This window comes from Dreissena polymorpha, chromosome 16 (assembly GCF_020536995.1).
Source record: "Dreissena polymorpha isolate Duluth1 chromosome 16, UMN_Dpol_1.0, whole genome shotgun sequence".
Lineage (NCBI taxonomy): Eukaryota > Metazoa > Mollusca > Bivalvia > Myida > Dreissenidae > Dreissena > Dreissena polymorpha.
In genome coordinates, this window is record NC_068370.1 from 33,882,696 (window position 1) to 33,910,214 (window position 27,519).

Sequence of the window (27,519 nt, forward strand, 5' to 3'; positions counted from 1 at the left end):
GCAATGGCTGAATGTATGTCTGTTATCAATGGACATTGTAATGGCTGAATGTATGTCTGTTATCTATGAACAGTGCAATGGGTGAATGTTTGTCTGTTATTTATGGGCAGTGCAATGGGTGAATGTATGCATGTTATCAATAGACATTGAAATTGTTGAATGTATCCGATATCTATGGACAGTACCATGGCTGAATGTTTGCATGTTATCTATGGACAGTACATTTTCCAAATGTATGTTTTCAATGGACAGTGCAATGGCTGAATGTATTGCTGTTTTATAGATGGCCAGTGCAATGGCTGAATGTATGTCTGTTATCTATGAACAGTGCAATGACTGAATGTATGCATGTTTTCTATGGACAGTGCCATGGCTGAATGTATGTCTGTTATCTATGAACAGTGCAATTGCTGAATGTATGCATGTTATCAATGGGCAGTGAAATTGTTAAATGTGTGTCTGTTTTCTAAGGACACTGAAATTGTTAAATGCGTTTTATATCTATGGACAGTACAATTGCAGAATGTATGCATTTTATCTATGGACAGTACATTTGCCAAATGTGTCTGTTAGTTATGGACAGTGCAATTGCTGAATGTAGGCATGTTTTGTACGGACAGGACAAGGGCTGAATGTATGTATGTTATCAATGGACAGTGCAATGGCTGAATGTATGCATGTTATCTATGGGCAGTGCCATGGCTGAATGTATGTCTGTTATCTACGAACAGTGCAATTGCTGAATGTATGCATGTTATTTATGGACAGGGCAATGGCTGAATTTGTGCATGTCATCTATGGACAATGCAATGGCTGATTGTATGCATGTTATATATTGACAGTACAATTGCTGCATTTATGTCTTATATATATGGAAAGTATAATTATTGAATGTTTGCATGTTATCTATGGATAGTACATTTGCCAACTGTGTCTGTTGTTTATGGACAGTGCAGTGGCTGAATGTATGTCTGTTATATATTGACAGTGCAATGGCTGAATGTATGTCTGTTATCTATGAACAGTGCAATGTCTGTTATCAATGGACAGTGCAATGGCTGATTGCATGTCTGTTATCTATGAACAGTGCAATGGCTGAATGTATGAGTGTTTTATATGGACAGGACAAGGGATGAATGTATGCATGTTACCTATGGACAGTGCAATGGCTGATTGTATGCATGTTATATATGGACAGTACAATGGCTGACTGTATGCATGTTATCTATGGACATTACAATGGCTGAATGTATGCATAATATATATATGGGCAGTGCAATAGTCAAATGTGTGTCTTAGTTTCCCATATATGTTAAACAAATACTATTCAGAAACAAACATTTACAAAACCATATAATTATATTACAATTAAATAAGGGCGAAACAACCCACTTGTAAGGGCGAAACGACTCAGGATGACCTAGGGCGAAACAACCCGATACCCTATTTATTCGCTTAGATCTGTTAAATGTAAAAGCGGCTGTGGTATTGTATTTGTCGATCTACCTTCATTGTTAACTTCGCATACAATTATTATTGAAGTGGAATCAAACGCTTAAAACTACATTCAACCAGTATATGAAGCACTATAGGAATCGTTCCATTGCACACAAAAAAAAACGTCATTTTGTTTGATTATTGGTGTATTGTAACCATTATTAACTGTACGGTGTAGATTTCTCACTTAGCATGCGCAGTCAGCATTCTACAGTTAGTCATTTCCTGGTTGAAATTGTTGAAATATTTTCGTAATTTTTCATTTTAATTCCGTTTTGGTGAGTATATATGAGATTTTGTTTATACCTATTTATTCATGCAATCATTTCATAATGAAAATAATAAGAAAGACAACACTCAGCTGCTGGTATGCACGAGTTTACAACCTTAGGAGCTTAAATTGTCAGCACTCGCTGCAGTGTAGGGTGTGTACTTGCTTGGCAGTACACTCCCACGATGAATCAATTCAAACAAATGAAACAAATTGTCTTAATGTGACATGTTCAATTACAGTCAATATTTTTAAAAATACACTCAGAATTAGGAAACAAAAATATATCGATTTGTGTTGAAAGAAGTGAAGCAGCAATAATCCAACTCCCAACTATTGACCCTCCAGGTTGCTGGCATTTGCTACTGATTACATGTTTATTCATGTAAAGATGCCGCCAGGAATCCAGGCGGCACTTTAATTGGAAATATAAGCAGCAAACTATTTTATGGCATTAATAAAGACAACAAGTTTGTAAATATATCCATTCTGCTCAAATTAAAACAACTTACATGATCTAGCGCAATGTCGGGTAATTCCGACAGTAATCTAATTTCGAAACATTTCACCATATTTACCAGACTTGTTTTAAATCATCATCATCCCATATGATTTGGTTGTAAAATGTGACGTAGTTGGTGTTGTGACGTCACCAGATAACATCTCTCTATCAAACGTCTCGCTAATTGCATGTAAGTGAGTCTTTTAAAATACATACATTGTATTACTTAGCAAATTTTTATAACGTTATGAGCTTCGCTTAGGGAGGTTACATAATTGTCAATTATGTCCTTTCAAGATTTCACTGTATTTCTGGTATTTGTACAAGTTCTATTTTAACATTTTTGTTTTACTTGACATTGTATTTGTGTTTAAATGCACGAAGTGTTTTTTAAACTATGATTTGTGGGGTGTCGAAATTATCCTCCGATTTTATAGGATGGTGGGTAATTCCGACACTCCAAATGTTTTCAAGCATTCCCAGCGCATATGGAAAGATAGATTTGTTAAATAGAATTACTGTACTCTTTAAATGGTATGCAGCTTATTGAATATTATATTTAGCTCTCTCTATATTTTGTCAAGCAGATTATATAAAATTAGAGCTATTTGAAGATTGTGAAGGTTATTGATTAATGAAATTGTAATTTTTTTTACTTAATTATATCGTTAATTGGATCACCTGTGATCACCGCGGATGCTGCACAACCACCGTAAACACCTGTCTGCGAGGGTCATTCACGCATTTTAAATGAACATGTACAAAAGACAATTATATACATGTGTACTATGTATGTGCACACGTATGCACTTAAATTTTTACACTTACATAACGTCAGAAACGTAAATAAAGATGATCAATACTATTAACTCTTAATGCCAATGCCAAATATTTCGCGAGATATTTTAACTTTAGTTGAAATTCACAATGAAACTTTTAATGAAAATCAAATGATCTCAATGTTGTACCCGCTACGAAATTTTAATTTCGCGCGCTTTTTATCAGGACAAAGAAATTCATTTATTTCATCTAGAAGTTGCTTACCAAAAATAGCTGTACCCGGCGCGTGCAAAACGTGTAAGGTGATTTTCGCATGTTGGAATACAACTGTCTTGTTTGGGCGCTTATTTCATCAAATCTTTAAATAGAATCATATGCCGCAATTGATTTGATACTTTCGAAAATTGCGAACGTTTATGTCTATGACATTCTTGAGCACTCTTATCGTCTATATTACCATCACATAATTTGCTTTAAAAACGGAAATCGGGCCTATATGGGATTATCGAGTAGATCTAATGTATAAAGATGGGAGAAGTTGCATGTATGCGATAGATATAGTTGACACATATGTATTAGGGGTGTTTTATTGTCGCCAATATATTTTTAATACTGATCACATCCTTTCAACCACCATGTACATAAAAAGAGACTTTATTTATTCATTATCACTTTTAAATGAAAGGGATCAATTCAATACATTTATGTTAAATTATTTTTAGTGAACACGATGAACACCGCGGTAGACATTTTGGGTCCGCGGTGTTCGTCAATGGCAAACGGCCCTGCGACATTTGATCTGAACACCCATCGCGGGGTTCATATTGGTAAGCTAACAGTGAGATGAACATCACGGCGAGTGGCGTTTGTATAAGTACACAGTGTCTGTACTGTAGATTGAGTCAAGTGGGAGCACAATACGAACTCTAAATGCAATCTATTTATAATTCTCTGATTTGCAATTAACACTAGTTAAGTATAGTCCTATTTATTTAAGCTCCATTGCATGGAAAGCCTACGAGTTATTTAGACACTCTCCTGATCGCTAGGCGGACACCACATCCTCTAAACCACCGCAACCTAATTAACACTAGACATTAAAGAGATCTTGAAATTCTATTAATTGAGAGAAACAATGTAAATAATTGAAAAAAACAGTTGTTGAAAATTAATACAAAGACAAGTGTCGAAATTAGCCGCTTGCTGTCGAAATTAGCCGCTTACTGTCGAAATTACACTCCACCGCATTTAGTTAAATCGCTTCAAGTTTTGAGTTATGCCGGCAACGATAATAACATTCGTTAGCAAATATCAACAAGTCAAAACGGTGTTTTTCTTTAAGTTTGGGCACTTGGAGGGTAATTTCGTCACATCATGACTTAATCAAATTTTGCTCTTAAGGTGTGGAAATTACCCGACTTTGCTCTAGTATGCTCGCATTATATTGATAATAATCTAAAGTTTCAAACACATCAACGGTTCATTTTAATGTGTATATTTATGTTATGGACAAAGCCAATTTTTCCGAATTCTAAAATAAGCTATCGGCTATCAGAGGAATTCTCGGAGAGATAGATCTCGTGTCTCATAATATACCTACTATCTCCGGAACATCAGTAAGATAGATTGAATTATCAATTCTGAACTAAGGCTTTCGGTTTGATAATGGTTTTTGTATAAAGTTTTTGTTTTGAGTATTCCTCCACAAATCACTCGCAAATTATGTTGGTAATAACGGGTATTTTGTTTGTTACAATGTATTAGGTTGAATGAACTCAATTGAATAGACATATGGGAGACATAATTTTTTTTACATTAAAAAATCTGTTAACAGGAATAACTCTGAGCTGTACATATGTACTTATAAAAGCTCAGAGTATTCAAGAAGAACTAGCAAGAAGTGGTGCCAGGGCTCGACATTAACTTGTGAAGCCACTTGTCCAGTCGGACAAGTAGACCAAAATTTTCACTTGTCCTGACCAAAAAGCAACTTATCCTGACAATTATATATCTTATTCTGCTCAGTACTTTGCAAAATAATGAAATAATACAAAATGCTCAAATTAAAAAGACTTAAATGGTTCAAAATACATGTTAACATAATTGTAGGCAATTTCAATACAAAAAGAACTGACTAGAATAACCGGAAAACTCGAGATTATTGATTTTTAAACATTATACAAAGCCATTATACCTTAAGGTGTAACAGTACTCCGTGCGACGGTATATCGTAATAGTCTCCCTCGGTACGGTTCACGATACGCCTCCGAGTCCGTACGGTAGTGCACTGCATTTTCCATGACGCATTTCAAGGAAAGTAACTGTAATTCGCCCAGAAAAATGGCGGAAGTTGAATTGAAATCACCTTCAGCGAGCTTCAAATAAAACATGTGGAAGCATTTTGTGTTATTAGTAAAAAAGTGGTAAGCGTTTATTTCGTTTGCTTTTTATCACGACTTTAGTCGCTACAAATTTCCTAAGGAGGAGCTGTAATTTTGTGATTTCGCTGAGATTTTCGCAAATTTGTTGAAACCATTTAAATTAAATTTCAACCACTCAAAAATGTGCTTTGTCGCTTACGTCACGAAACAAGGTGCAATATTTGACTGGTTCTAATAATTGCGCTTGGGAGTTTTTTACGGCACAAGCAAAGATAGCCAGTACGACTAGTTGGTAAACACGTTTTATTTTTAAGTTAAATAATATATTGAAGTAAAAGAAACATAAAGCCGTCCAAATTTTTAGCTCATCCGAGCTGTGCTCATGGTGAGCTTTTGTGATCGCCTTTTGTCAGTCTTGCGTTGTGCGGCGTCAATATTTGCCTTGTGAACACTCCAGAGGCCACATTTATTGTCCGATCTTTATGAAACTTGGTCAGAACATTTGTCCCATTGATACCTCGACTAAGTTTGAAACTGGGTCATGCTGGGTCAAAATCTAGGTCACTAGGTAAAAAAAAAGAAAAACCTTGTGAACACTGTAGAAGTCACATTTGATGCCCAATATTCATGTTACATTGTACTTTGTCAAAATGTTTGTCTAAATGATATGTTGGTTGAGTTCAAAAATGGTTCCGGTCCGTTGAAAAACATGGCCACCAGGGACAGGGTTGGCACTTTTCGACCGTCCCTGGTTTTAAACGGCGGTTTTAACTGGTTAAAACCGCCCTGGTCCATACTCCAGAAGTGGTCATTACTGATCAATACTGGTCGATTGAATTTTACCCCCAATTTTGATTAATATTCCATGCCTAATTAACAATATTGATAATATAAATAAAACAGACATGTTGACAATAATGTCTTAAGCTATTAATACCCAATATTTATACCTATTCATGCAATTTGTAGGCCAATCTCTCAAAATTTTGCAAATTAGTCAAAGTTGGTCAATTGGATTTTTCTGGTCGATTGAACTTTTTTTCAATTCTAATGAATTATGAATGCTCAGAGAATTCTGTGCTTGATTCAACAAGAACCTGTCAATTACTGTGTATGAGTTGTTCCTCATGCCCCACTGTCCCCACAGTCTTCTCACCTATACAGGATGGGGCACCCAAAACTGATAATAAGGCTTTAAATGGCACCTTTTTGACACGACCCTTACTTGTCATGTTTTCTTGCCTAGATTTCTATAAATACTTTTTAAACAAAATAGTGAAAAAATCTTTTATTTTCCATTGATATAAAAGTGAAAAACATTATAAGAAATGTTTATTAAAAAAAAAATAATTGAAAAGAAGAGTCTAGAGTACACCCACAATTGGAAAACATTTTTGTTGTCAAAATCAAGAACTTTGATTGCTTATTTATTTGAATACCAATTGAACTTTTAAATATGAAAGGAAAACCCCCCTCTTAATACAGAAAGGAGAACAGTTAGAAGTTATTATTAAATTAATAGCAAGTAACATCCTTTTGTGTGAGTGATATGAAATAGCCTAAGGGCAGATTTGCTTCATTGTCAATATCAGAGACATAACACTGTATGCATTTTATTACCAATTAAGGCTTAGGGGCCAGATTTATCACCCTAGAAAACACAAGAGTTCTGTTTGTCCATCTGCTTATCAAATTGATATATCAATAGATAAGTGAAATACTATGGTAACTACAAAAGTAATAATACTTTAGTAACAGATGTGATACACTGAGATAAAGATATTGCCTGAGTCCTTATGTATTTGAGGCCATTTCCATAAATAGTAAAGAGGTAATTTTTTACAGCCTTTTAGATTTTTTTTACAATAAATGACTAAAAAAAAGTTTACTAGTATCATTTACAGAATAATTTTTGATTTAATATAAAATAGCTCCTTTGTGATGTTTTAATGCTACAATTTTCAATCGACCAGTAATGACCATTATTGACCAGTAATGACCGGTTTTAACCGGGTATTGACCGCCGGCCCAGTCAATACTCAATTGACCGGTCAATATGCCAACCCTGATTGACATACCATAATTATATTGCTGAATATCTTCATTTAACATATTTCTGGTCTAAAAAAAAATTCCAGGTCACCTAGTTAACGGATAGCGTCTTTATTATTTAATGATTATTTTACTGGTCGCGAACTCCGGTGATGACCTGTATATAAATTCTGACATTCACACACTGGCCGCGAATTGACCCGATACCTCGCGGGTTGAAATGCAATGCATTAAAGTGAGGCCTCGCTTCCACTGCTGTTTATACTTTTACATGTTAACATATTGACAGGAATATGGAAGAAAGTACTAACTATGAGAACATAGCCTTTAAGTATAAACGCTTTTGCGCTGACAATCCTCTGAAAATAAAAGGTACACGCACAAACTGTATTGATGTTGATTTATCACCCTAGAAAACACATGAGTTCTGTTTGTCCATCTGCTTATCAAATTGATATATCAATAGATAAGTGAAATACTATGGTAACTACAAAAGTAATAATACTTTAGTAACAGATGTGATACACTGAGATAAAGATATTGCCTGAGTCCTTATGTATTTGAGGCCATTTCCATAAATAGTAAAGAGGTAATTTTTTACAGCTTTTTAGATTTTTAGCCGGATTTTTTTCGAAAAAATCTCGGCTTATAGATTGATGTTGTCGGGCGGGTGGGGGGGGCGGGCGGGCGGGCGGGGTGGCGGCGTGCTCGAAAATGTTAAAGTTCTTATTTCATGGTATAACTTTGGTATGCTTGGACCTAGAGTCTTCAAACTTGACATGAAGGTTGGCCATAACTAGTTAGTAACCACTGGTCATTTCAAGGTCATTCATTTGAAGGTCAAGGTCACTGTGACCTTGAATGTAAAAATGTTAAAGTTCTTATTTCATGGTATAACTTTGGTATGCTTGGACCTAGAGTCTTCAAACTTGACATGAAGGTTGGCCAGGATTAACAGATGACCACTGGTCATTTCAAGGTCATTCATTTGAAGGTGAAGGTCACTGTGACCTTCAATATAAAAATGTTTAAGTTGTTATAACTTTGGTATGCTTGGACCTAGAGTCTTGAAACTTGACATGAAGGTTGGCCAGAACTAGTAAGTAACCACTGGACATTTCAAGGTCATTCATTTGAAGGTCAAGGTCACTGTGACCTTGAATGTAAAAATGTTAAAGTTGTTATAACTTTGGTATGCTTGGACCTAGAGTCTTGAAACTTGACATGAAGGTTGGCCAGAACTAGTAAGTAACCACTGGACATTTCAAGGTCATTCATTTGAAGGTCAAGGTCACTGTGACCTTGAATGTAAAAATGTTAAAGTTCTTATTTCATGTTATAACTTTGGTATGCTTGTACCTAGAGTCTTCAAACTTGAAATAAAGATTGGCCAGTACTAGAAGATGACCACTGGTCATTTCAATGTCATTCATTTGAAGGTCAAGGTCACTGTGACCTTAAATGTTAAAATGTTAAAATTGTTATAACTTTGGTATGCTTGGACATAGAGTCTTCAAACTTGACATGAAGGTTTGCAAGCACACTTAGATGACCACTGGTCATTTCAAGGTCATTCATTCTAAGGTCAAGGTCACTGTGACCTTGAATGTAAAAATGTTAAAGTTCTTATAACTTTGGTAGGTAAAAATGTTAAAGTTCTTATTCCATGTTATAACTTTGGTATGCTTGTACCTAGAGTCTTCAAACTTGACATAAAGGTTGGCCAGTACTAGAAGATCACCACTGCTCATTTCAATGTCATTCATTTGAAGGTCAAGGTCACTGTGACCTTCAATGTTAAAATGTTAAAATTGTTATAACTTTGGTATGCTTGGACCTAGAATCTCAAACTTGACGTAAAGGTTTGCAAGCACACTTAGATGACCACTGGTCATTTCAAGGTCATTCATTTCAATGTCATTCATTTGAAGGTCAAGGTCACTGTGAACTTAAATGTTAAAATGTTAAAATTGTTGTAACTTTGGTATGCTTGGACCTAGAATCTCAAACTTGACGTAAAGGTTTGCAAGCACACTTAGATGACCACTGGTCATTTCAAGGTCATTCATTTGAAGGTCGAGGTCACTTTGACCTTGGATGTAAATATGTTAAAGTTGTTAATACTTTGGTATGCTTAGACCTAGAGTCTTCAAACTTGATATGAAGGTTGGCCAGAACTAGTAGATGACCACTGGTCATTTTAAGGTCAAGGTCACCGTGACCTTGAATGTAAAAATGTTAAAATTCTTATTTCATGGTATAACTTTCTTATGCTTGGACTTACAGTCTTCAAACTGGACATGAAGGTTGGCCAGCACTAGTAGATGACAATTGGTCATTTTAAGGTCATTGAAGGTCAAGGTCACTGTGACCTTGAATGTTAAAAATTAAAAGTTGTTTTAACTTTCGTATGCTTGGACATGGACTTTGCCATGACTAACAGATGACCACTGGTCAAGAGGACAACTGGTCATTTTAAAGTCTTTCAATTGACAGTGACCTTAAATGTGAATATTTTTTTCATGATTTAACTTTGGTATTTAAATCAAAAATCCGGCTTCAATGCGGTCATCTCCGACCGCGGAACTCTTGTTTTTACAATAAATGACTAAAAAAAAGTTTACTAGTATCATTTACAGAATAATTTTTGATTTAATATAAAATAGCTCCTTTGTGATGTTTTAATGCTACAATTTTCAATCGACCAGTAATGACCATTATTGACCAGTAATGACCGGTTTTAACCGGGTATTGACCGCCGGCCCAGTCAATACTCAATTGACCGGTCAATATGCCAACCCTGATTGACATACCATAATTATATTGCTGAATATCTTCATTTAACATATTTCTGGTCTAAAAAAAAATTCCAGGTCACCTAGTTAACGGATAGCGTCTTTATTATTTAATGATTATTTTACTGGTCGTGAACTCCGGTGATGACCTGTATATAAATTCTGACATTCACACACTGGCCGCGAATTGACCCGATACCTCGCGGGTTGAAATGCAATGCATTAAAGTGAGGCCTCGCTTCCACTGCTGTTTATACTTTTACATGTTAACATATTGACAGGAATATGGAAGTAAGTACTAAATATGAGAACATAGCCTTTAAGTATAAACGCTTTTGCGCTGACAATCCTCTGAAAATAAAAGGTGCACGCACAAACTGTATTGATGTTGAGAATTGAGTGTAAAACTGTTCTATCTATTAAGCCTTTTCATTCGAGATAAAATTGTTTCATGCAGTAAAACAGTGTTACAAAGACGCGGATATGTTTCCAATGTTCTGGTGGTATACTCAAATCAGCCAATTGAATAAATGAAGTGTATTCATTCGTACCTAGCCGTCGGAAATTTTATTTGAATTTTATTGGACACTTACAAAAGTCAGGTAAGGTGAAAAGCTGGCTTAATACAGCTACGCCGAAAAACAGAATTTAAAAGTTGAAAGGAAAGTTTCATATATGTGCAGTTGAATCTCATGCGTAATTGCATGGGGCACTGCAGCCAATCTGCGTATTTATTACCACCAATCTGCCCTCAATAACCACCAATCTTCCCTAATTGCTTGCAATGTGCCCTTGCTAAGAGTAAAATAGAATGCACTGTACCTTACTGCCTTGATAAATAAAGCCCTCTGGCAAAGTTGTAATTGTCTGTTCAAAACTGGTTAGCTACATTAGTTTATACGAAACAACTTAATTTGCCAATGAGATATATGTATTAAGTTCCCTTTTCGTGTGTACATGTATGTAATATATAACAATTCTTTGTTTGTATATTGCTTTAATGCATCAAATATTGGATTACTGAGTTCATTACAGGTAATTTAGTATTAAATATTGCCTTTGTATCAGATTTTCAGATGAAAATGTGCCCTTACAAGCAAATGTCAACTAGTGAATGATTTTGTTCCTAAATAAACACCTTTCATTGCACTTTCCATACATGTTTTTAATCTCAGATAGAACACTAAAGTCACTACCAGGTAGTTGATTTTGTCTGGGCTTATTAATTTTTTAATATAAGTTCTGAGTTTAGAGCAACAGGTAAAATCTATTTCTGAAATTTAATTTTTATCATGGCAAATAAACTTAATTTCATTTTGTAAAACTTACTTTGCATTTAATCATAAAAATATTGTTATTTCAGCTTTCTAAACCATTTAAAAGATGTCTAGCAGAAAAGCCAAGGCGAAGGGAACCACAAAGAAGAGGGCCCAGAGGGCCACCTCTAACGTGTTTGCCATGTTTGATCAGGCCCAGATACAGGAGTTCAAGGAGGCCTTCAACATGATCGACCAGGACAGAGACGGCTTTATTAGTAAAGAAGATCTGCATGATATGTTGGCTTCTCTAGGTATGGCTTGAATACTTTGAAAGATGAAAGTATATTTTAAAGATTGGAGTGGTGTGTTGAATTTCATAAATCTTAATAAATCTTCTTAACAAATGATTGAGTTTAATTGGATAATTTATTGAATTATGCACATGTCATCCTGAATTGTTCGTTGTAGATGTTATAAGAATTTAACTTTCTTTCTTTGCCTGTTGTGTTACAACTTACAAATACATGTACCAGAATTTCTTATGGAAGACTTAAATATAAATGTGACGGTATACTTAGTAATTTAAACACAAATATTTGATGTCCTTTTTGGATTTTAAGTTCGAAGGCACTAGTTAAAATTCCTCCAGTTATGGAAATTAGCACAAGTCCACATGTTGTTCAATGGTAAATTTAGAACCTGGGGACCGTTTCAATAAACATCGTAGTAAACATTTTCGATACGATACATTTTAGTCCAGGACATATACATGTACTGTTTAACCTCAAACAAATTGCAACAGAAATAAAATCAATTGCATCATGTAGCCCATGAATAAATACATATTACAAAAAAAATCGCCATGAAAATTCGAAGCCGTTTAAAAAATATAAATAAAAACAAATCATCTTTACCGTGTTTGATTGTTATGGCTATTATTTATCACCATACTTGTGTTTACTATGACGAAAGTTGTCACCGGAAGTTACAACCATAATCAATAACGGATCCATCGGTCAACGATTGTGTTCAAAATGTAAGTAACTTTGTATACTATTAACATACAAAAAGTGCAACAATGTAAAGAAAAAACATTAACCTTTATCCCTCGTAATGTTACCCGCTTTGTATTAAGATTTACGCAATATTTATATAGTTACTACGTCACAATTGGTATTGTTGACGTCATAATACACGAGGCTTGTTTTTCTATCATTGAAACAAGATATTTATTTGTGTCAGTTTTGTTGTATTATGGTGATAATTTACAAGCATGCATTTGATGAGATACCAATATTATGTATTTGTTGAAAAATAAAACATTAAGGGCATTATTTTTTTAAAAATAAATAAAACTACCGAATCCTATTCGTGTAATAAATTGGTTTTTTAAACTAATCATCATTTATATGTGCCCATCATCCACACATTACATTTCAATGACATTTTAGTGCAGTTTAATATTAAAACATTTTGACGAAGTGTATGTTAAGAAAGCTTGGGTATTTTCATTATAAGCTTCATCATGAAAGAACAAAAATCTCATTTGTTCTTCTATCTTGTTATCTGTGCGATATTTTGCACAGTTACCGATTTTGTGATCGCATATTGTCCGTCGTGCGTTGTGCGGCGTCAACATTTGACTTGTTAACTCTCTAGAGGCCACATTTATTGTCCAATCTTCATGAAATTTGGTCAGAAGATTGGTCTCAATGATATCTTGGATGAGTTCGAAAATGGTAACGTTTGCTTGAAAAACATGGCTGCCAAGGGGCAGGGCATTTTTCCTTATATGGCTATATATAGCTATAGTAAAATCTTGTTAACACTCTAGAGGCCACATTTATTGTCTGATCTTCATGAAACATGGTCAGAAGATTCATCCCAATAATATCTTGGACGAGTTCGAAAATGATGCCGGTTGGTTGAAAAACATGGCCGCCAGGGGGCGGGGCATTTTTCCTTATATGGCTATAGTAAAACCTTGTTAACACTCTAGAGGCCACATTTATTTTCCAATCTTCATGAAACTTGCTCAGAAGATTTGTCCCACTGATATCTTGAATGAGTTAAAAAATGGTAACCTTTGCTTGAAAAACATGGCTGCCAAGCGGCGGGGCAATGTTCCTTATATGGCTATATATGGCTATAGTAAAATCTTGTTAACACTCTAGAGGCCACATTTATTGTCCAATCTTCATGAAACTTGGTCAGAAGTTTCATCCCAATAATATCTTGGACAAGTTCAAAAATGATGCCAGTTGGTTGAAAAACATGGCCATCAGGGGGCGGGGCATTTTTCGTTATATGGCTTTAGTAAAACCTTGTTACCACTCTAGAGGCCACATTTATTGTCCAATCTTGATTAAATATGGTCAGAAGATTTGTCTTAATGATATCTTGGATGAGTTCGAAAATGGTTACGTTTGCTTGAAAAACATGGCCGCCAAGGGGCGGGGCATTTTTCCTTATATGGCTATATAAGGCTATAGTAAAATCTTGTTAACACTCTAGAGGCCACATTTATAGTCAGATCTTCATGAAACTCGGTCAGAAGATTCATCCCAGTAATATCTTGGATGAGTTAAAAAATGATGCCGGTTGGTTGAAAAACATGGCCACCACGGGGTGGGGCTATTTTCCTTAAATGGCTATAGTAAAACCTTGTTAACACTCTAGAGGTCACATTGATTTCCGATCATCATGAAACTTGGTCAGAAGATTTGTCCCAATGATATCTTGGATGAGTTCGAAAATGGTTTTGGTTGCTTTAAAAACATGGCCACCAGGGCCGGGGCATTTTTCCTTATATGGCTATAGTAAAACCTTGCTAACACTCTAGAGGCCAAATTTTTTGTCCAATCTTCATGACATTTGGTCATAAGATTGGTCTCAATGATATCTTGGATGAGTTCGAAAATAATTATGTTTGCTTGAAAATAATGGCTTCCAAGGGGCGGGGCATTTTTCCTTATATGGCTTTATTAAAATCTTCTTAACACTCTAGAGGCCACATTTACTGTCCGATCTTCATGAAACTTGGTCACAAGATTCATCACGATAATATCTTGGAAGAGTTCAAAAATGATGCCAGTTGGTTGAAAAACATGGCTGCCAGGGGGCAGGGCATTTTTCCTTATATGGCTATAGTAAAACCTTGTTAACACTCTAGAGGCCACATTTATTTTCCGATCTTCGTGAAACTTGGTCAGAAGATTTGTCCCAATAATATCTTGTTATCTCAGATGAGCGACTTTTGGCCTTTCAGGCCCTCTTGTTTAATTGATATTCTGAACAAATTGGGTTTCTGTACCTTGTATAAAGAAGTCATAAAATTTGAGTCAAGTGCCGCTGTTCAAAATGGAACTCAGGTTTCAGGAGTGATGCCATCAAATACATTCAGTTTGCTGTCGACAACGTTGATCACAATGTTAGAACTTTGGATGGACTTGACACATTTCATGGTATGGGGATCATTGCCGCCGTTACCCCTGGTGTCAAACAAGAAATGCCTATACCACGCATTAATGTTTCTAATGAAGACCTTGTTTCTTCGGGCACAATCAATATGAAGTTTAACAAGGCTCCATTACAACTCACAAGTCTACTTCTGAAAAGTGTAAAAGTAGAGGACCCAACAGACTGCCAGGATATCTTGTTAGAAGTTGTTCGGCAACTCAAGTCCATAACCCCAGGATGGTCAGGATTTATGCAAGCCGTAGAAGAAGGGTATTTCCCCGGCAGATCTTCTATCAAGTTCCTACCTATGATCGACCTAAACTCCGAATTTTTTCTCAAATGATCGTGCACGCGAACGAATTTTCGTGACTTGATAATTTGTCGGTTTATTTCCAAACTGTCTTTTCAGATTTTTGATATCTCCAGAGCCGAGATTTCATCGCATTGGCGATCAGGGATGGTTAATTTTGCAGACTTCTTATTTTCAAATACGTATAATCAAACGTCTTCTCCGAAAAATTCAAGATTTTAATATTCACAGAAAGTTACGAAAATTCTAGCAACAAATTAACATTTCTTGTGTATTTCGTGAACAGATGAAAATCATGCGAAAATTAGACTTCATTTACGTCAAATCATTCTTCCTCGGGGGAAAGCGTGGACTCAAATATTTGATTGCTGACTAAAAACTTCGTATTGCAGAGGTTGCCAATATTATTGCATACAGCAGCTTACAGCTTCACTTGGGGTCGGCGTGTATTTGGCTGCCTGAGCGCGGGTCGGCTTGTATTTGGCTGCCTGATTGCTGATTGGCTGATGCGCTTACCAAGAAGACTTTGATTGACAGCTGGAAAAATCAATATTGGCCACTCGCTGATAAATTCATTGAAAACAGTAGCTCTTGGGCGGATTTAACGGTCTGAATAACCCGATTTACTGTTGACATTTGTACGTGTTGTGTATTAGAAAATAGCAGATTATCGGACGTCCAAGGGACTTCCACCATTTGCATAATGGACGTACGACTGCCGTTATCGGGCGTAATTTACGCCCGGACGTCCACTAACGGAAGCGCTGCCTAAACCCAAGTTATTTGTCCTGTATTTACTCAATATTATATTTCGTGTCTGCATATGCTAAAAAATACCAAACTAAGCCGGTTGTCACATTTGATCAACCTTATATTGGAAAGCAACATCCATTTTACAAAGCGAGAATAATGTCAGTCCATTAACAGATGTTGTACTCATACTAGGAGGGTTTCACCTTCAAATGAGTTTTCTCGATAGTGTAGGCCATCTTATGCAAGCAACCAGATTACAAGATGCATTAGAAACTGTTTATGCATCAAAAGCGGTATATCATATGATGACCGGAAAGGCGGTGACGAGGGCTGTGCGTGGGCATCTGTTGGTTTATTCTGCGCTCGTTATGATGCGGACATATATGGGATACCATCACCGATAGAGAACAATCAGACATCTGTAGAAAAAGTTTCCGAGTCAGTTGATGTAGCACAAGAAGACCTAGCTGGATATCGCTCAGAGGCCATAGACACTCAAAGTGACCTCAAGGAACTCGAGACAATATCAGTTCTGTACGACAAGTCAATCAACAAAGAAATTACACCTGCTAGTGTGAAAGAAAACGAGGTTTTTCAAAATTCCAAAATGAAGCTAGACTCGAAAATACTGGAACTAAAGTCATTACCGACATCAGCTTTGTGGTTCCAATGCCTTAAGATGATTGAAATACTCAGGCAATTCATTAAAGCAGAGAGAACGGGTAATTGAGAATTGCACCTTCAGTCAGTTGAACGTACGCTTCCTTATCTGGCAGCATCAGGGCATAATTTGTATGTTAAGTTAGCATACATCTACCTTCAACAAATGAATGAGCTTCATGAAACGCACCCAGTAATTTATGAAAAGTTCATAAATGATACGACGGAGTGATCCCTACTGGGCTGGATTGGCTTCTGATTTGACAATCGAGCAGACTCTGATGAGGATTCTAAAATCTATTGGTGGTATGACAAGAGGAAAGGGAATGAAGGAAGTTCAAAGAGCCCAGTTGTTACTTTCAATGCCCGTATGTGTAGCAATAAACTCGTTGATGCAAGCCTTAACTGATACGGAATATATTTCAAGTGAGCAACATAAAGAGTGTTCCAAAACTAGACAAGAACGCGACACAAAGATCGGAATACAATTCTTGGATGAACGAAAGCCATTTGCAGCAGTGAATACCTTAAGGAACATTGAAACTGGGGTTACGTCAACAGATGATGTGAATGCCCATCAAGCGCATGAAATTGGTAGCGCCATAATTAATGAACTCAAATGTCAGAATGTGATGGATGTTTCGTTAAAGAAAGGTCGACAAGTGGTGACATTAAAAACGCATTCTGTGTTGCAAGCTGGAAACCAAATTTTACCTGTAAGCCCACAACTTCTATTCCAACGTCTGTTAGTAGTAGCAACGAGTCAAGCAGACGATATGGGTAATGCCTTCAATCATGAATTGTGCCCAGTTCCTGCATCATTATTTGACAACACTGGATGCATGAGAGAAGCCCAAAAGGCCACACTTGCAGAAGCTTTATGGTGCTTTGGTGACTGTGTTGCTAATCCTGAATCGGATGAGACTATGGTATACATACTTGATGGAGGATCCCTTCTTCATAAAATACCGTGGCCAAGAGGCTATACATTTAAGGGTATCTGCCAACTATATGTGGATTATGTACACAAGCGGTATGGCTTCCCATCAATTGTTTTCGAGGGCTACATGGACGGACCGTCTACAAAGGACTTCACGCATCAACATCGGAGTAAAGGTATTATGGGGATGACTATTCTGTTTACGCAAGGCACTCCTTTCCGTTCAAAGAAGGACTATTATTTAGCCAACTCTGTTAACAAACAGAACTTCATCAATCTTCTTGTTGCCAGTCTTCAAACCATTGGATGTGAGGTAGTACATGCTGCAGCTGATGCCGATGTTACTATTGTAAAAACAGCTGTCGAATGGGCTACCAGAAAGGAAGCGACACTGATTGGTGAAGACACAGACTTATTGGTGCTCCTGTGCTACCATGCAGTGCTAGAGGACAATGACATAGTCTTCCGGTCAGACAGACACGTTGGTCTAACGTGAAAAGTTAAGGTTTGGAGTGTAAGAAAAACCAAAACTGTTCTGGGTAAACGCATCTGTAATTTACTTCCATCTGTGCATGCCTTAACAGGGTGTGATACTACTTCGCGAATTTTTGGAATTGGCAAAGGGGCCACGTTGAAAAAAGTGAGATCATGTGAAGTGTTACAGAATGACATAAGCCACTTCCAGGAATGCATACATCAAGAACAGGTGACGTGCGTAGGTGAGAGAATTATAGTAGCACTATATGGAGGGTCAAGCGTTGATAATTAAAACAGCCTACGCTTACGACTTTTCACGGAAAAGGCCATCAACAGTCGCAAAACTGTAGAAATCCATACCTTACCACCTACAGCTGCTTCCGCAAAGTTTCACTGTCTTCGCGCCCATCTTCAAATAGGAGATTGGATAGGAGAGTTGAAACAAGATCCATGTTGCTGGGGATGGAAGCTGGATAATGGGCTCTTTGTTCCAGTCAGGACAGACATGCTGCCCGCACCATCAAAACTCATGGGAATCATCAAATGAAAGTGCAAAATGAACTGTGACAGTAAGCGGTGTTCGTGCAGAAAACATGGACTTGAGTGCTCCATAGCGTGTAAAGAATGCAAAGGATCAAGCTGCTCGAATAGTTTGCAAAATGAACTGGACGTATCTGATACCGATGTATAAAGTGGACAATGTACTATATTTGGTTTACTGTCCGCGGGTTTGGCCAAGGTCAAATTCTCAAGGTCAAGGTCATATCACTAAATTCCATTTATGTTTATTACATATGTATTACTCTAAACATGCAAATGCAGTGTCACAAGTTTGCATCACGAGGAACATACAACAACGACAAATATGTAAAGAACTGTGTTCATAATATTCATTGTTATTCAACTTATTGCTACATAAACCTCTAAATATGTCATATTTTAGAGGCAAACAATTCTTTTTGCTCTTGACCTATCAATGGCGACTTTTTATACGTACATGTAATATATAGCATATGCAAGAGTCCAAATCACTAAAAACATTTTTTTGTTGCATTTTGTTTAAGGTTCGGTGAACAAATCTAATATCGGTCCTGGACTATTTTTCGAAGATACATAATTGCGAAAGTCCATATCATATGATTATAAATTGTCAGTACTTAATTAATTACATTGGCATCTCAAGCGCCGTATATATTTGACGAGCATGGCGAGCAAGTTCGTCTACTTATTAAGATTACAAAATTCTCTCGTAAGTTAAAATTGTCATACGATCGTTTATGAAACGGCCCACAGGCTAGCAGCTTGCTGAGATTTTGTTCCTTAACAATAATTTATTACATGTGTACCTTTACACATAGCTCTAAATCTATTGAGTTCAATGGCAGGACGCATACAATTTACATTAAATGCCGTTTTAATATATCCGAAATAATCCAAGATTGAATTTTGTTTGAACATATGTTTTTCTTTCTTAAATTCACAATGTACAATCCCTTTTATAAACATTAAACAAAATTCTGCCCATTACCTCCCTTGCAGTGGTCTAACAATTGTTCTTACTAGTGGTGGCTGATTCTGTTTGTTCTTAAATTAAATTTAATATAATTTACTTAAACCCTTGCTTGAGTTAAAAAAAGCATTTTTAACTTGCAATCTGTCCTAAAAAAATAAATTGTAAAAAAACTTTTAAAAAAGCAAATTTGAAGCAGGCTTGTTTCAGAAGTCGGAAGGATTTATGAGTTGAAAAAAATGGAAGCAGTTTTAATGATTTGTGATGAAAGGTTGATGTGACCAAGGTCAATTTGAGTAATACATTCATTTGTCAGTCAGTATTTCTAGTCAGTCATCCAGCCAGTGCCTTGTAATCAAGATTATGACAAGTCCGTTATTAAGTCTCGTTTTGTGTTTTCGGTGATAAAAGAGAAAAAGTTATACAGGAGAATAAAACAAAAACTTATTTTCTTCTTGTTTTCTTTTTTAAAAAATCATTCAAGTTGATAATTATACTATATAGGATGCATACTTACCGCTGTGGGCCTTCTACTTGTGGTCTTGGGACATAGTTCAAATAATAAAAATATAACTGCTATAATTCAATTTCTGAGTTAAGATGACTGACATTAATTAATCAAGTTGGCCAACTATTGGTGTGAAGATAAAATTATTCAATATTTAGTTTCAGACAATAATCTTAAGTTTCCAGTGTTTTGTTTACAGGTAAGAACCCCACTGACCAGTACCTAGATGAGATGATGACATGTGCCCCAGGACCTATCAATTTCACCATGTTCCTCACTATGTTTGGAGAGAAACTCAACGGAACAGACCCTGAGGATGTTATCAGAAATGCTTTCGCCTGTTTTGATGAAAACAACTCTGGTAAGTCACAAAGTGATTCAGAAAAAAACTTCTTTTATTCTATTGGTCTGTAATACGTCTTTTATCCAAATGTAGTGATTTCATAGTTCTTTACAGGTTGGTGTTTGTAAAAAGATCTACAATTGTTATCATTGCTTTTTTTCACTGTATGGACATTATTATACCCCCATTACCATTGGTAATGGGGGCTATATAGGAGTCACTTTGTCGGTCCGTCAGTCGGTCGGTCTGTCCCGAAATTTCATCCGATCTTCACCAAACTTGGTCAGAAGTTGTATCTACATGATGTCTAGGTCAAGTTTGAATATGGGTCATGCCAGGTCAAAAACTAGGTCACAGGGTCACTTAGTGTGTTTTAAACTGAAAGTTTGTCCGGACCATAACTATGTCATTTACCGTTAGATTTTAAAATGACTTGGTACATTTGTTCACCATCATGGGATGGTGTGTCGTGTGAAAAAAGTATGTCGATATCTCAAAGGTCAAGGTAACACTTGGATTTCAAAGGTCAAATGCTTGTCCAGGCCATAACTTTGTCATTTGTTGTAAGATTATAAAATCATTTGGCAAATTTGTTCACCATCAATGGATGGTGTGTCGCGCGAAAGAATTACGTCAGTATCTCCAAGGTCACACTTTGAGTTCAACGATCATAAATTAGCTTGTCCGGTCCATAACTATGTCATTCATTGTAAGATTTTAAAATCATTTGGCACATTTGTTCAGCATCATTCGACGGTGTGTTGGGCGAAAGAATTACGTCGATATCTCCAAGGTCAAGGTCACACTTAAAGTTCAAATGTCAAAAATGGCCATAAATGAGCTTTTCTGGGCCATATCTATGTTGTTAAATTGTGAGAATTTAAAATCATTTGGCACTTTTGTTCACCATCATTGGACAGTGTGTCACGCGAAAGAATTACATCGATATCTCCAAAGTTAAGGCCACACTTTGAGTTCAAAGGTCTAAAATGGCCATAAATTAGCTTGTCTGGGCCATAACTATGTCATTCATTGTGAGATTTAAAAATCATTTGGCACATATGTTCCACATCATTGGACGGTTTGTCGCAAGAAAGAATTACATTGATATCTCCAAAGTCAAGGTCACACTTTGAGTTCAAAGGTAAAAAATGGCCTTAAATGAGCTTGTCCGGGCCATAACTGTGTCATTTATTGTGAGATTTTAAAATCATTCGGCACATTTGTTCACCATCATTGGACGGTTTGTCGCTCAAAAGAATTACGTTGATATCTCCAAGGTCAAGGTCACACTTTGGGTTCAAAGGTAAAAAATGGCCATAAATGAGCTTGTCCGGGCCATAACTATGTCGTTTATTGTGAGATTTTAAAATCATTTGGCTAGTTTGTTCACCATCATTATACGTAGTGTTTTTCCCAGGAGGGCAAAGGGCATGGCGCATTACTTTCAAAAAGGGCATTTTTGCGCGCAGTTTAGGCAAAAAAGGGCAAAAACGTTTCCTGAATACCTGAATTACGGGGAAACATGTAATCACATCAGAAGCAGTTGTGGAAAAAATAACATATAAACAAGCACATTTAATGGTAATAGATGTATTTAACTTACTATGATTTATATTAATATATTTACCTTGCGATGTACATTTAAATTCCATGCTGTTTCAATAAACTGTACAGCACGACAAACATAATAAAGCAATATATGCATATGAATCTGACTATACACAGATCCACTAACATATAAATGAAACCATGTTTGTCTTATCCCATTTTCTAACAATAATCTCGACAGATGTTTAAAATAACATTGCGAGTAAATTGATCGCTAACAATATGCAAACACTCGTTTCCGTGACATACAATTATACATCCGCCAAGTAGATTACAAATAAATAAATAATGTTGTTGCTATCTAAAACATTTTTATGCATCGTTGATTATCACAGACATTTCATTAATTCCTTCTTAATGTATAATCTCCATTGTTTATTCGATCGTTTACGAGGTTATTTGCCATTTTTGCCGAGTCACAATTTAATTCTGTATAGTCCGCCATGTTGATAAAATGTCAAATGATGTAAGCGACAGGTGCGCATAGCAACGTTAAATCGTATACGCGATTCGCATTTTGTTAAATTGGTAGTAATTATTTCAATAATTAGATCTAATTATCTTAAAGACGAAAACGATAAAGAATAAATTTGTTTGTGAATTTAAATGTAATTATGCGTAAAAATATATGTTTTGATATAACTGAATAATGCATGCAAAGCACAATTGCCACGAGAATAACATCGAGTTTTTCATCAAAAGTCTCCGAAGTAATGATGATGTCGTGGAGGACTAAACATTGCAGAGCGCAAAGTGCGCTTGGTATAACATAGCCTCTGGCATTATCGATTGATACTGACACGGGGTTATTCACGCATGACTTATTCACAGCTTTGGAGCAGTCAGTAAGACCTACCTATAAATCGAGGACTGTTATAGATTAAATCTGCTTAATTAAATATAGTCAATTAGACGTTGACATCTCTCGAGTAAATCAAGCACAGTCGGAGCGTCACAGACAATCAAGGAAGCTGATTTTGCGAGCCAAGTTAGATCGTAAGGCAATAAAGATAGTATCGATAAGGGCGCGTGGCGAAATTTGCCTTTGAAAAAAAATGCGCGTGGCGAAATTTGCCTTTGAAAAGGGCAGCGTGGCAATCCGGGAGGGCAGCGTGACTTTTCGCCACGCTAAAATGGCCTGAGAAAAACACTAATACGGTGTGTCACGAGAAAGAATAAGGTTGATATCTCCAAGGTCAAGGTTACACTTTTAGTTCGAAGGTCAAAAATGGCAATAAATCAATGATCTTGTCTGGGCCATAACTGTGTCATTCATTGTGAGATTTTAAAATGACTCTGTACATTAATTTTGTTCACAGTCATTGGACGGCGTGTCATGCGAAAGAATTCAAGAGTTTAAAGGTCAAAATGGCTTTTAATGATAATGGCATGATACTTATTAAAAATCGCCATAAATTAGATTCTCTTGTTTTGTGAAGACAGCATGCAAAATAGTCTGTGTCAATGCGGCATGTGGGGGTACACGTCACGTCTGTGACAAAGCTCTAGTTTAGATAATTCTTGTAAATAAAATTTTCAAACATTTCCATTACCCTTACAACCAATTATGCCGTATATAAGGACTGTATTCATTTTGTACTAGTTTGACTTTTCAGCATTAGAAAGCCTAGTCTGTGGTGTTCCATGCTGTATTTCCTGTCTGTGTTTTGTAGGCTACATCAATGAGGAGAGACTGCGTGAACTGCTGACTACCATGGGTGACCGCTTCACAGATGATGAGGTATGAACAGGAGGCTGTGATGTATTGAACTTACATATGGGTTTGCCAACATTTTGTTATACCCCCAGAAACGAAGTTTAGGGGGGTATATAGGAGTGAGCTTGTCTGTCGGTTGGTCGGTCGGTCCTTATTAAGTGTCCGCTCTCTAATTCAAGTAATTTTCATCCAAGCTTCACCAAACTTGGTCAGAAGTTGTATCTAGATGATGTCTAGGTCAAGTTCGAATATGGGTCATGCCAGGTCAAAAACTAGGTCACAGTGTCACTTAGTGCGTTTTAAACATTGAGCATGGTGTCCGCTCTCTCATTTAAGTAGTTTTCATCCGATCTTCACCACACTTGGTCAGAAGTTGTATCTAGATGATGTCATTGTGTAGGTCAAGTTCGAACATGTGCCATGCCAGGTCAAAAACTAGGTCACGGGGTCACTTAGTGCGTTTTAAACATTGAGCATGGTGTCTGCTCTCTAATTCAAGTAGTTTTCATCCGAGCTTCACTAAACTTGGTCAGAAGTTGCATCTAGATGATGTCTAGGCCAAGTTCGAACATGGGTCATGGCAGGTAAAAAACTAGGTCATGGGGTCACTTAGTGCGTTTTAAACATTGAGCATAGTGTCTGCTCTCTAATTCAAGTAGTTTTCATCAGATCTTCACCAAACTTGGTCAGAAGTTGTATCTAGATGATGTGTAGGTCAAGTTTGAACATGGGCCATGCCAGGTCAAAAACTAGGTCACGGGGTCACTTAGTGCGTTTTAAACATTGAGCATGGTGTCTGCTGTTTTTTGTGAAGACAACATGCAAAATATTCTGTGCCAATGAGGCATGTGGGGGTATTCGTCATTTGTATTTGCCCTAATTTACACAAGATACATTATGGTAAAACCTGCAGTGTGCGGTATCTAAGAGAAAAATGTCTGCTTTCTGTACGCAAATAGTTTTAATTATATCTTAATTAAACCTGATGGTAAATTTGTGGACTCAAAATCTTGGACAAGTTTGATAACCAGCTAGATTGCCTAAAAAATGTTTAAATAATATGGTTCATAAATTTAAAAAATGGGCAAAATTTGCATAGTATTCTTGTGGCTATGAAATCTTGACCAATGACAATATTAGCAAGATTGCCTGACCAGCCATATTACCTAAAGCATGTTTGAATTTAAATATGGCCCTTGAATAATCCAAATTTTGCTTTTTTGTAACTCGTGGGTTTATCAACAACAAGATTTGTTCTCTTTCTAATCAGGGGTTCTTTAATGAGTTACAGAATTTACAGAATATCGAACCGTGATTCTTTTCCAGGTTGGTATTGGTAACTCTCACAGTCTCTCAATCACAACTTCTTTAGTTGTGGGTTTGCTCGAAACCAAATGCTACGATGTATTAAACAAATACAATGGACTCTGCACTCTGAACAAGTCTTTTTTGTTTAAACTTTTCTCTAAACTCCCAGAAATGACCACGTGACCAATTTATTCGAGACAACGAAAGTAAAATTAACCATAAGATAAAGGTTACAAATCAACATTAAAAATTGGTAAAATAACCACAGGGCTACATTTTTATGCTCTTTCTTACTCAAATAGATTGGTTCTTATCATTACCCAACTTGATAAGTCTTACCGAGCCCTTTAAACAGGCATGTTTTGTGACATGTGTGCATTCTCGTTATTGTGGAACTTTGGTTCATGATAGCCATACAAGTAGTCTTGTATTGCCATCAATATAAGCAGCTCAACCAAACAAGCTCAAATTGTTATGTTATTACTTAGAACTAATATAATATTACAAAGCGGTCCATTTGTAACAGAGAATTTAAACAAACTCAAATATGTTTTTTGGGGGTATGCTAATTCCAAATGCTTCATGTAACTAGTGACTACCCAACTCTTAAGATATTAGAAGATTCTGAATTATTAACTTGTGACCAATTTTATTATCACTTGACTTTTTCAGTTTTTTCTTTATAACTTTAATCAAGATTTACTACTGCTAAATTGTTTATTTCAGTTACCTCTGTACATTATGTTATGCTTTGCTTTTGTTAAACATAGGTTGATGAGATGTTCCGTGAAGCACCAATCAAAAAGGGCAACTTTGACTACAATGAGTTCACACGAATACTCAAGCACGGAAAGAAGGATGATGCTGAATGAATTCAATTTCCATTTTGGTTTAGAGCTAATTGTCAACAAAATGTGTATTGTTTTCAAAGAAGTTTTTTATTAAGGATAATATTATATCTGTGTAAGAATTAATTTTTTCAATATCAAGTTTGTCCTTAGTATTCAATTCTTAATTTTGTGCATTTGTTTTTATTTTCCTCTTATAATTTGGATAGATCTGAAATTTGTGTAGTTTTTTATTTATTTCAATTCAGTCTTTGTTTATATAGAATAACTATATAGCTATAAAAGGTTTTTTCCCCAATTATTTATTTTTAATAATTATTTCTTCAGAAATGTCACAATCAATCTTGTGCAGCAATACAAGTATAAACTTCAATATACTGTTTAGAAATATAAATATTCTTATTCATATTTGTAGCTTATTATGCATGTCTCTTAACCATGTCAGTTTAGTAGATATCTTTTCGTCTTGTAGTATTTAGTCTATTTTCTTGTATTTTCACGATACATGTTTTTTCTTGCCTTTGCAACTGATCACATTCCATTTTGAACTATGTGGACCAAACACTTCTTGCTATTATCATAGTGCATTAAGTCTTTTTATATGCTAAAGTTGAAATATTTGACCAACTATTATGTATGTGTAGTTATTTGAAGTTAATGTCACATCATTTTTAGCTTGGCTGTTTTTGGAGAAAACCCGAGGTATTGTCATAGCCAGCTCGTCATGTCGTCTGCGTCGTGCTTAAACCTTAACATTTTGTTAAGGTTTTTAACATTGGCTCTAAAATCAAAGTGCTTCTATCTAGAACTTTGAAACTTCACATGTAGCTGCACCTTGATGAGTTCTACAAGCCACACCCATTTTTGGGTCTCTAGGTCAAAGGTCAAGGTCACTGTGACCTCTTAAAAAGAAAAAAAGACAAGCTTTTGCAGCCGAGCGTGGCACCTGTTATGCGGTGCTCTTGTTATGCATTCATTCCAACTGAAGCAATTTGTTGTCAAATGTACAAATTGTCGAGTTTTGTGCAATTTTGACATAAGACTAGTATGTTTTCCCCAGTATAAGACTGTTAGATGCCATTGTAAATTTTAAACTGTGGGAAATTAATTTAAATATATTGCTTATTTTTATACTGCAGATGTGTGATATTTGTACATACATGTGATGGTTTGTTTCTGCTTGCTTTATCGCTTGTATTGCATTCCATATCAGTTGAGATAACAATATTGGACCAAATTTTTGTTTACGAATTATTTTTACTTAAATATTGTTTTTCAAAGCCAAGCAACAGTTGCCGTTCGGAGGTACACATTCATATTTTTTAACCTTGGTACAAATGCTGAAAAACTAGAAATGTTGGGTATCTCTTGCATAATTTGTATGTATAACAAAATTAAAAATGTCTTTCAGTGATGTTACATTAAGCATTAATATTGAACTACACAATTGTCTCCGCAATTTTTATACTCGTAATAAAATGTAACCAACAATTTTTATCTGTTCTTCTGAAATCATGACAAATTCTTGCCAAAGTCAT

The 27,519-nt window shown here is 36.0% G+C and overlaps 2 protein-coding genes across 2 annotated transcripts; both read left to right on the forward strand.

Annotated features, from left to right (window-relative positions):
• The first annotated feature begins 1,668 nt into the window (after nucleotides 1-1,668).
• Nucleotides 1,669-27,472, forward strand: LOC127861402 (myosin regulatory light polypeptide 9-like). The gene is made up of 5 exons (XM_052399861.1): nucleotides 1,669-1,775; nucleotides 11,642-11,848; nucleotides 20,354-20,515; nucleotides 23,782-23,849; nucleotides 25,904-27,472. Exons 2-5 carry the CDS (start codon nucleotides 11,662-11,664, stop codon nucleotides 26,003-26,005), a joined length of 519 nt encoding a protein of 172 aa, XP_052255821.1. The 5' UTR covers nucleotides 1,669-1,775; nucleotides 11,642-11,661; the 3' UTR covers nucleotides 26,006-27,472.
• On the forward strand, nucleotides 13,053-18,988 carry LOC127861393 (uncharacterized). The gene has a single exon (XM_052399841.1). It carries the CDS (start codon nucleotides 16,935-16,937, stop codon nucleotides 18,153-18,155), a length of 1,221 nt encoding a protein of 406 aa, XP_052255801.1. The 5' UTR covers nucleotides 13,053-16,934; the 3' UTR covers nucleotides 18,156-18,988.
• Nucleotides 27,473-27,519: the final 47 nt, after the last annotated feature.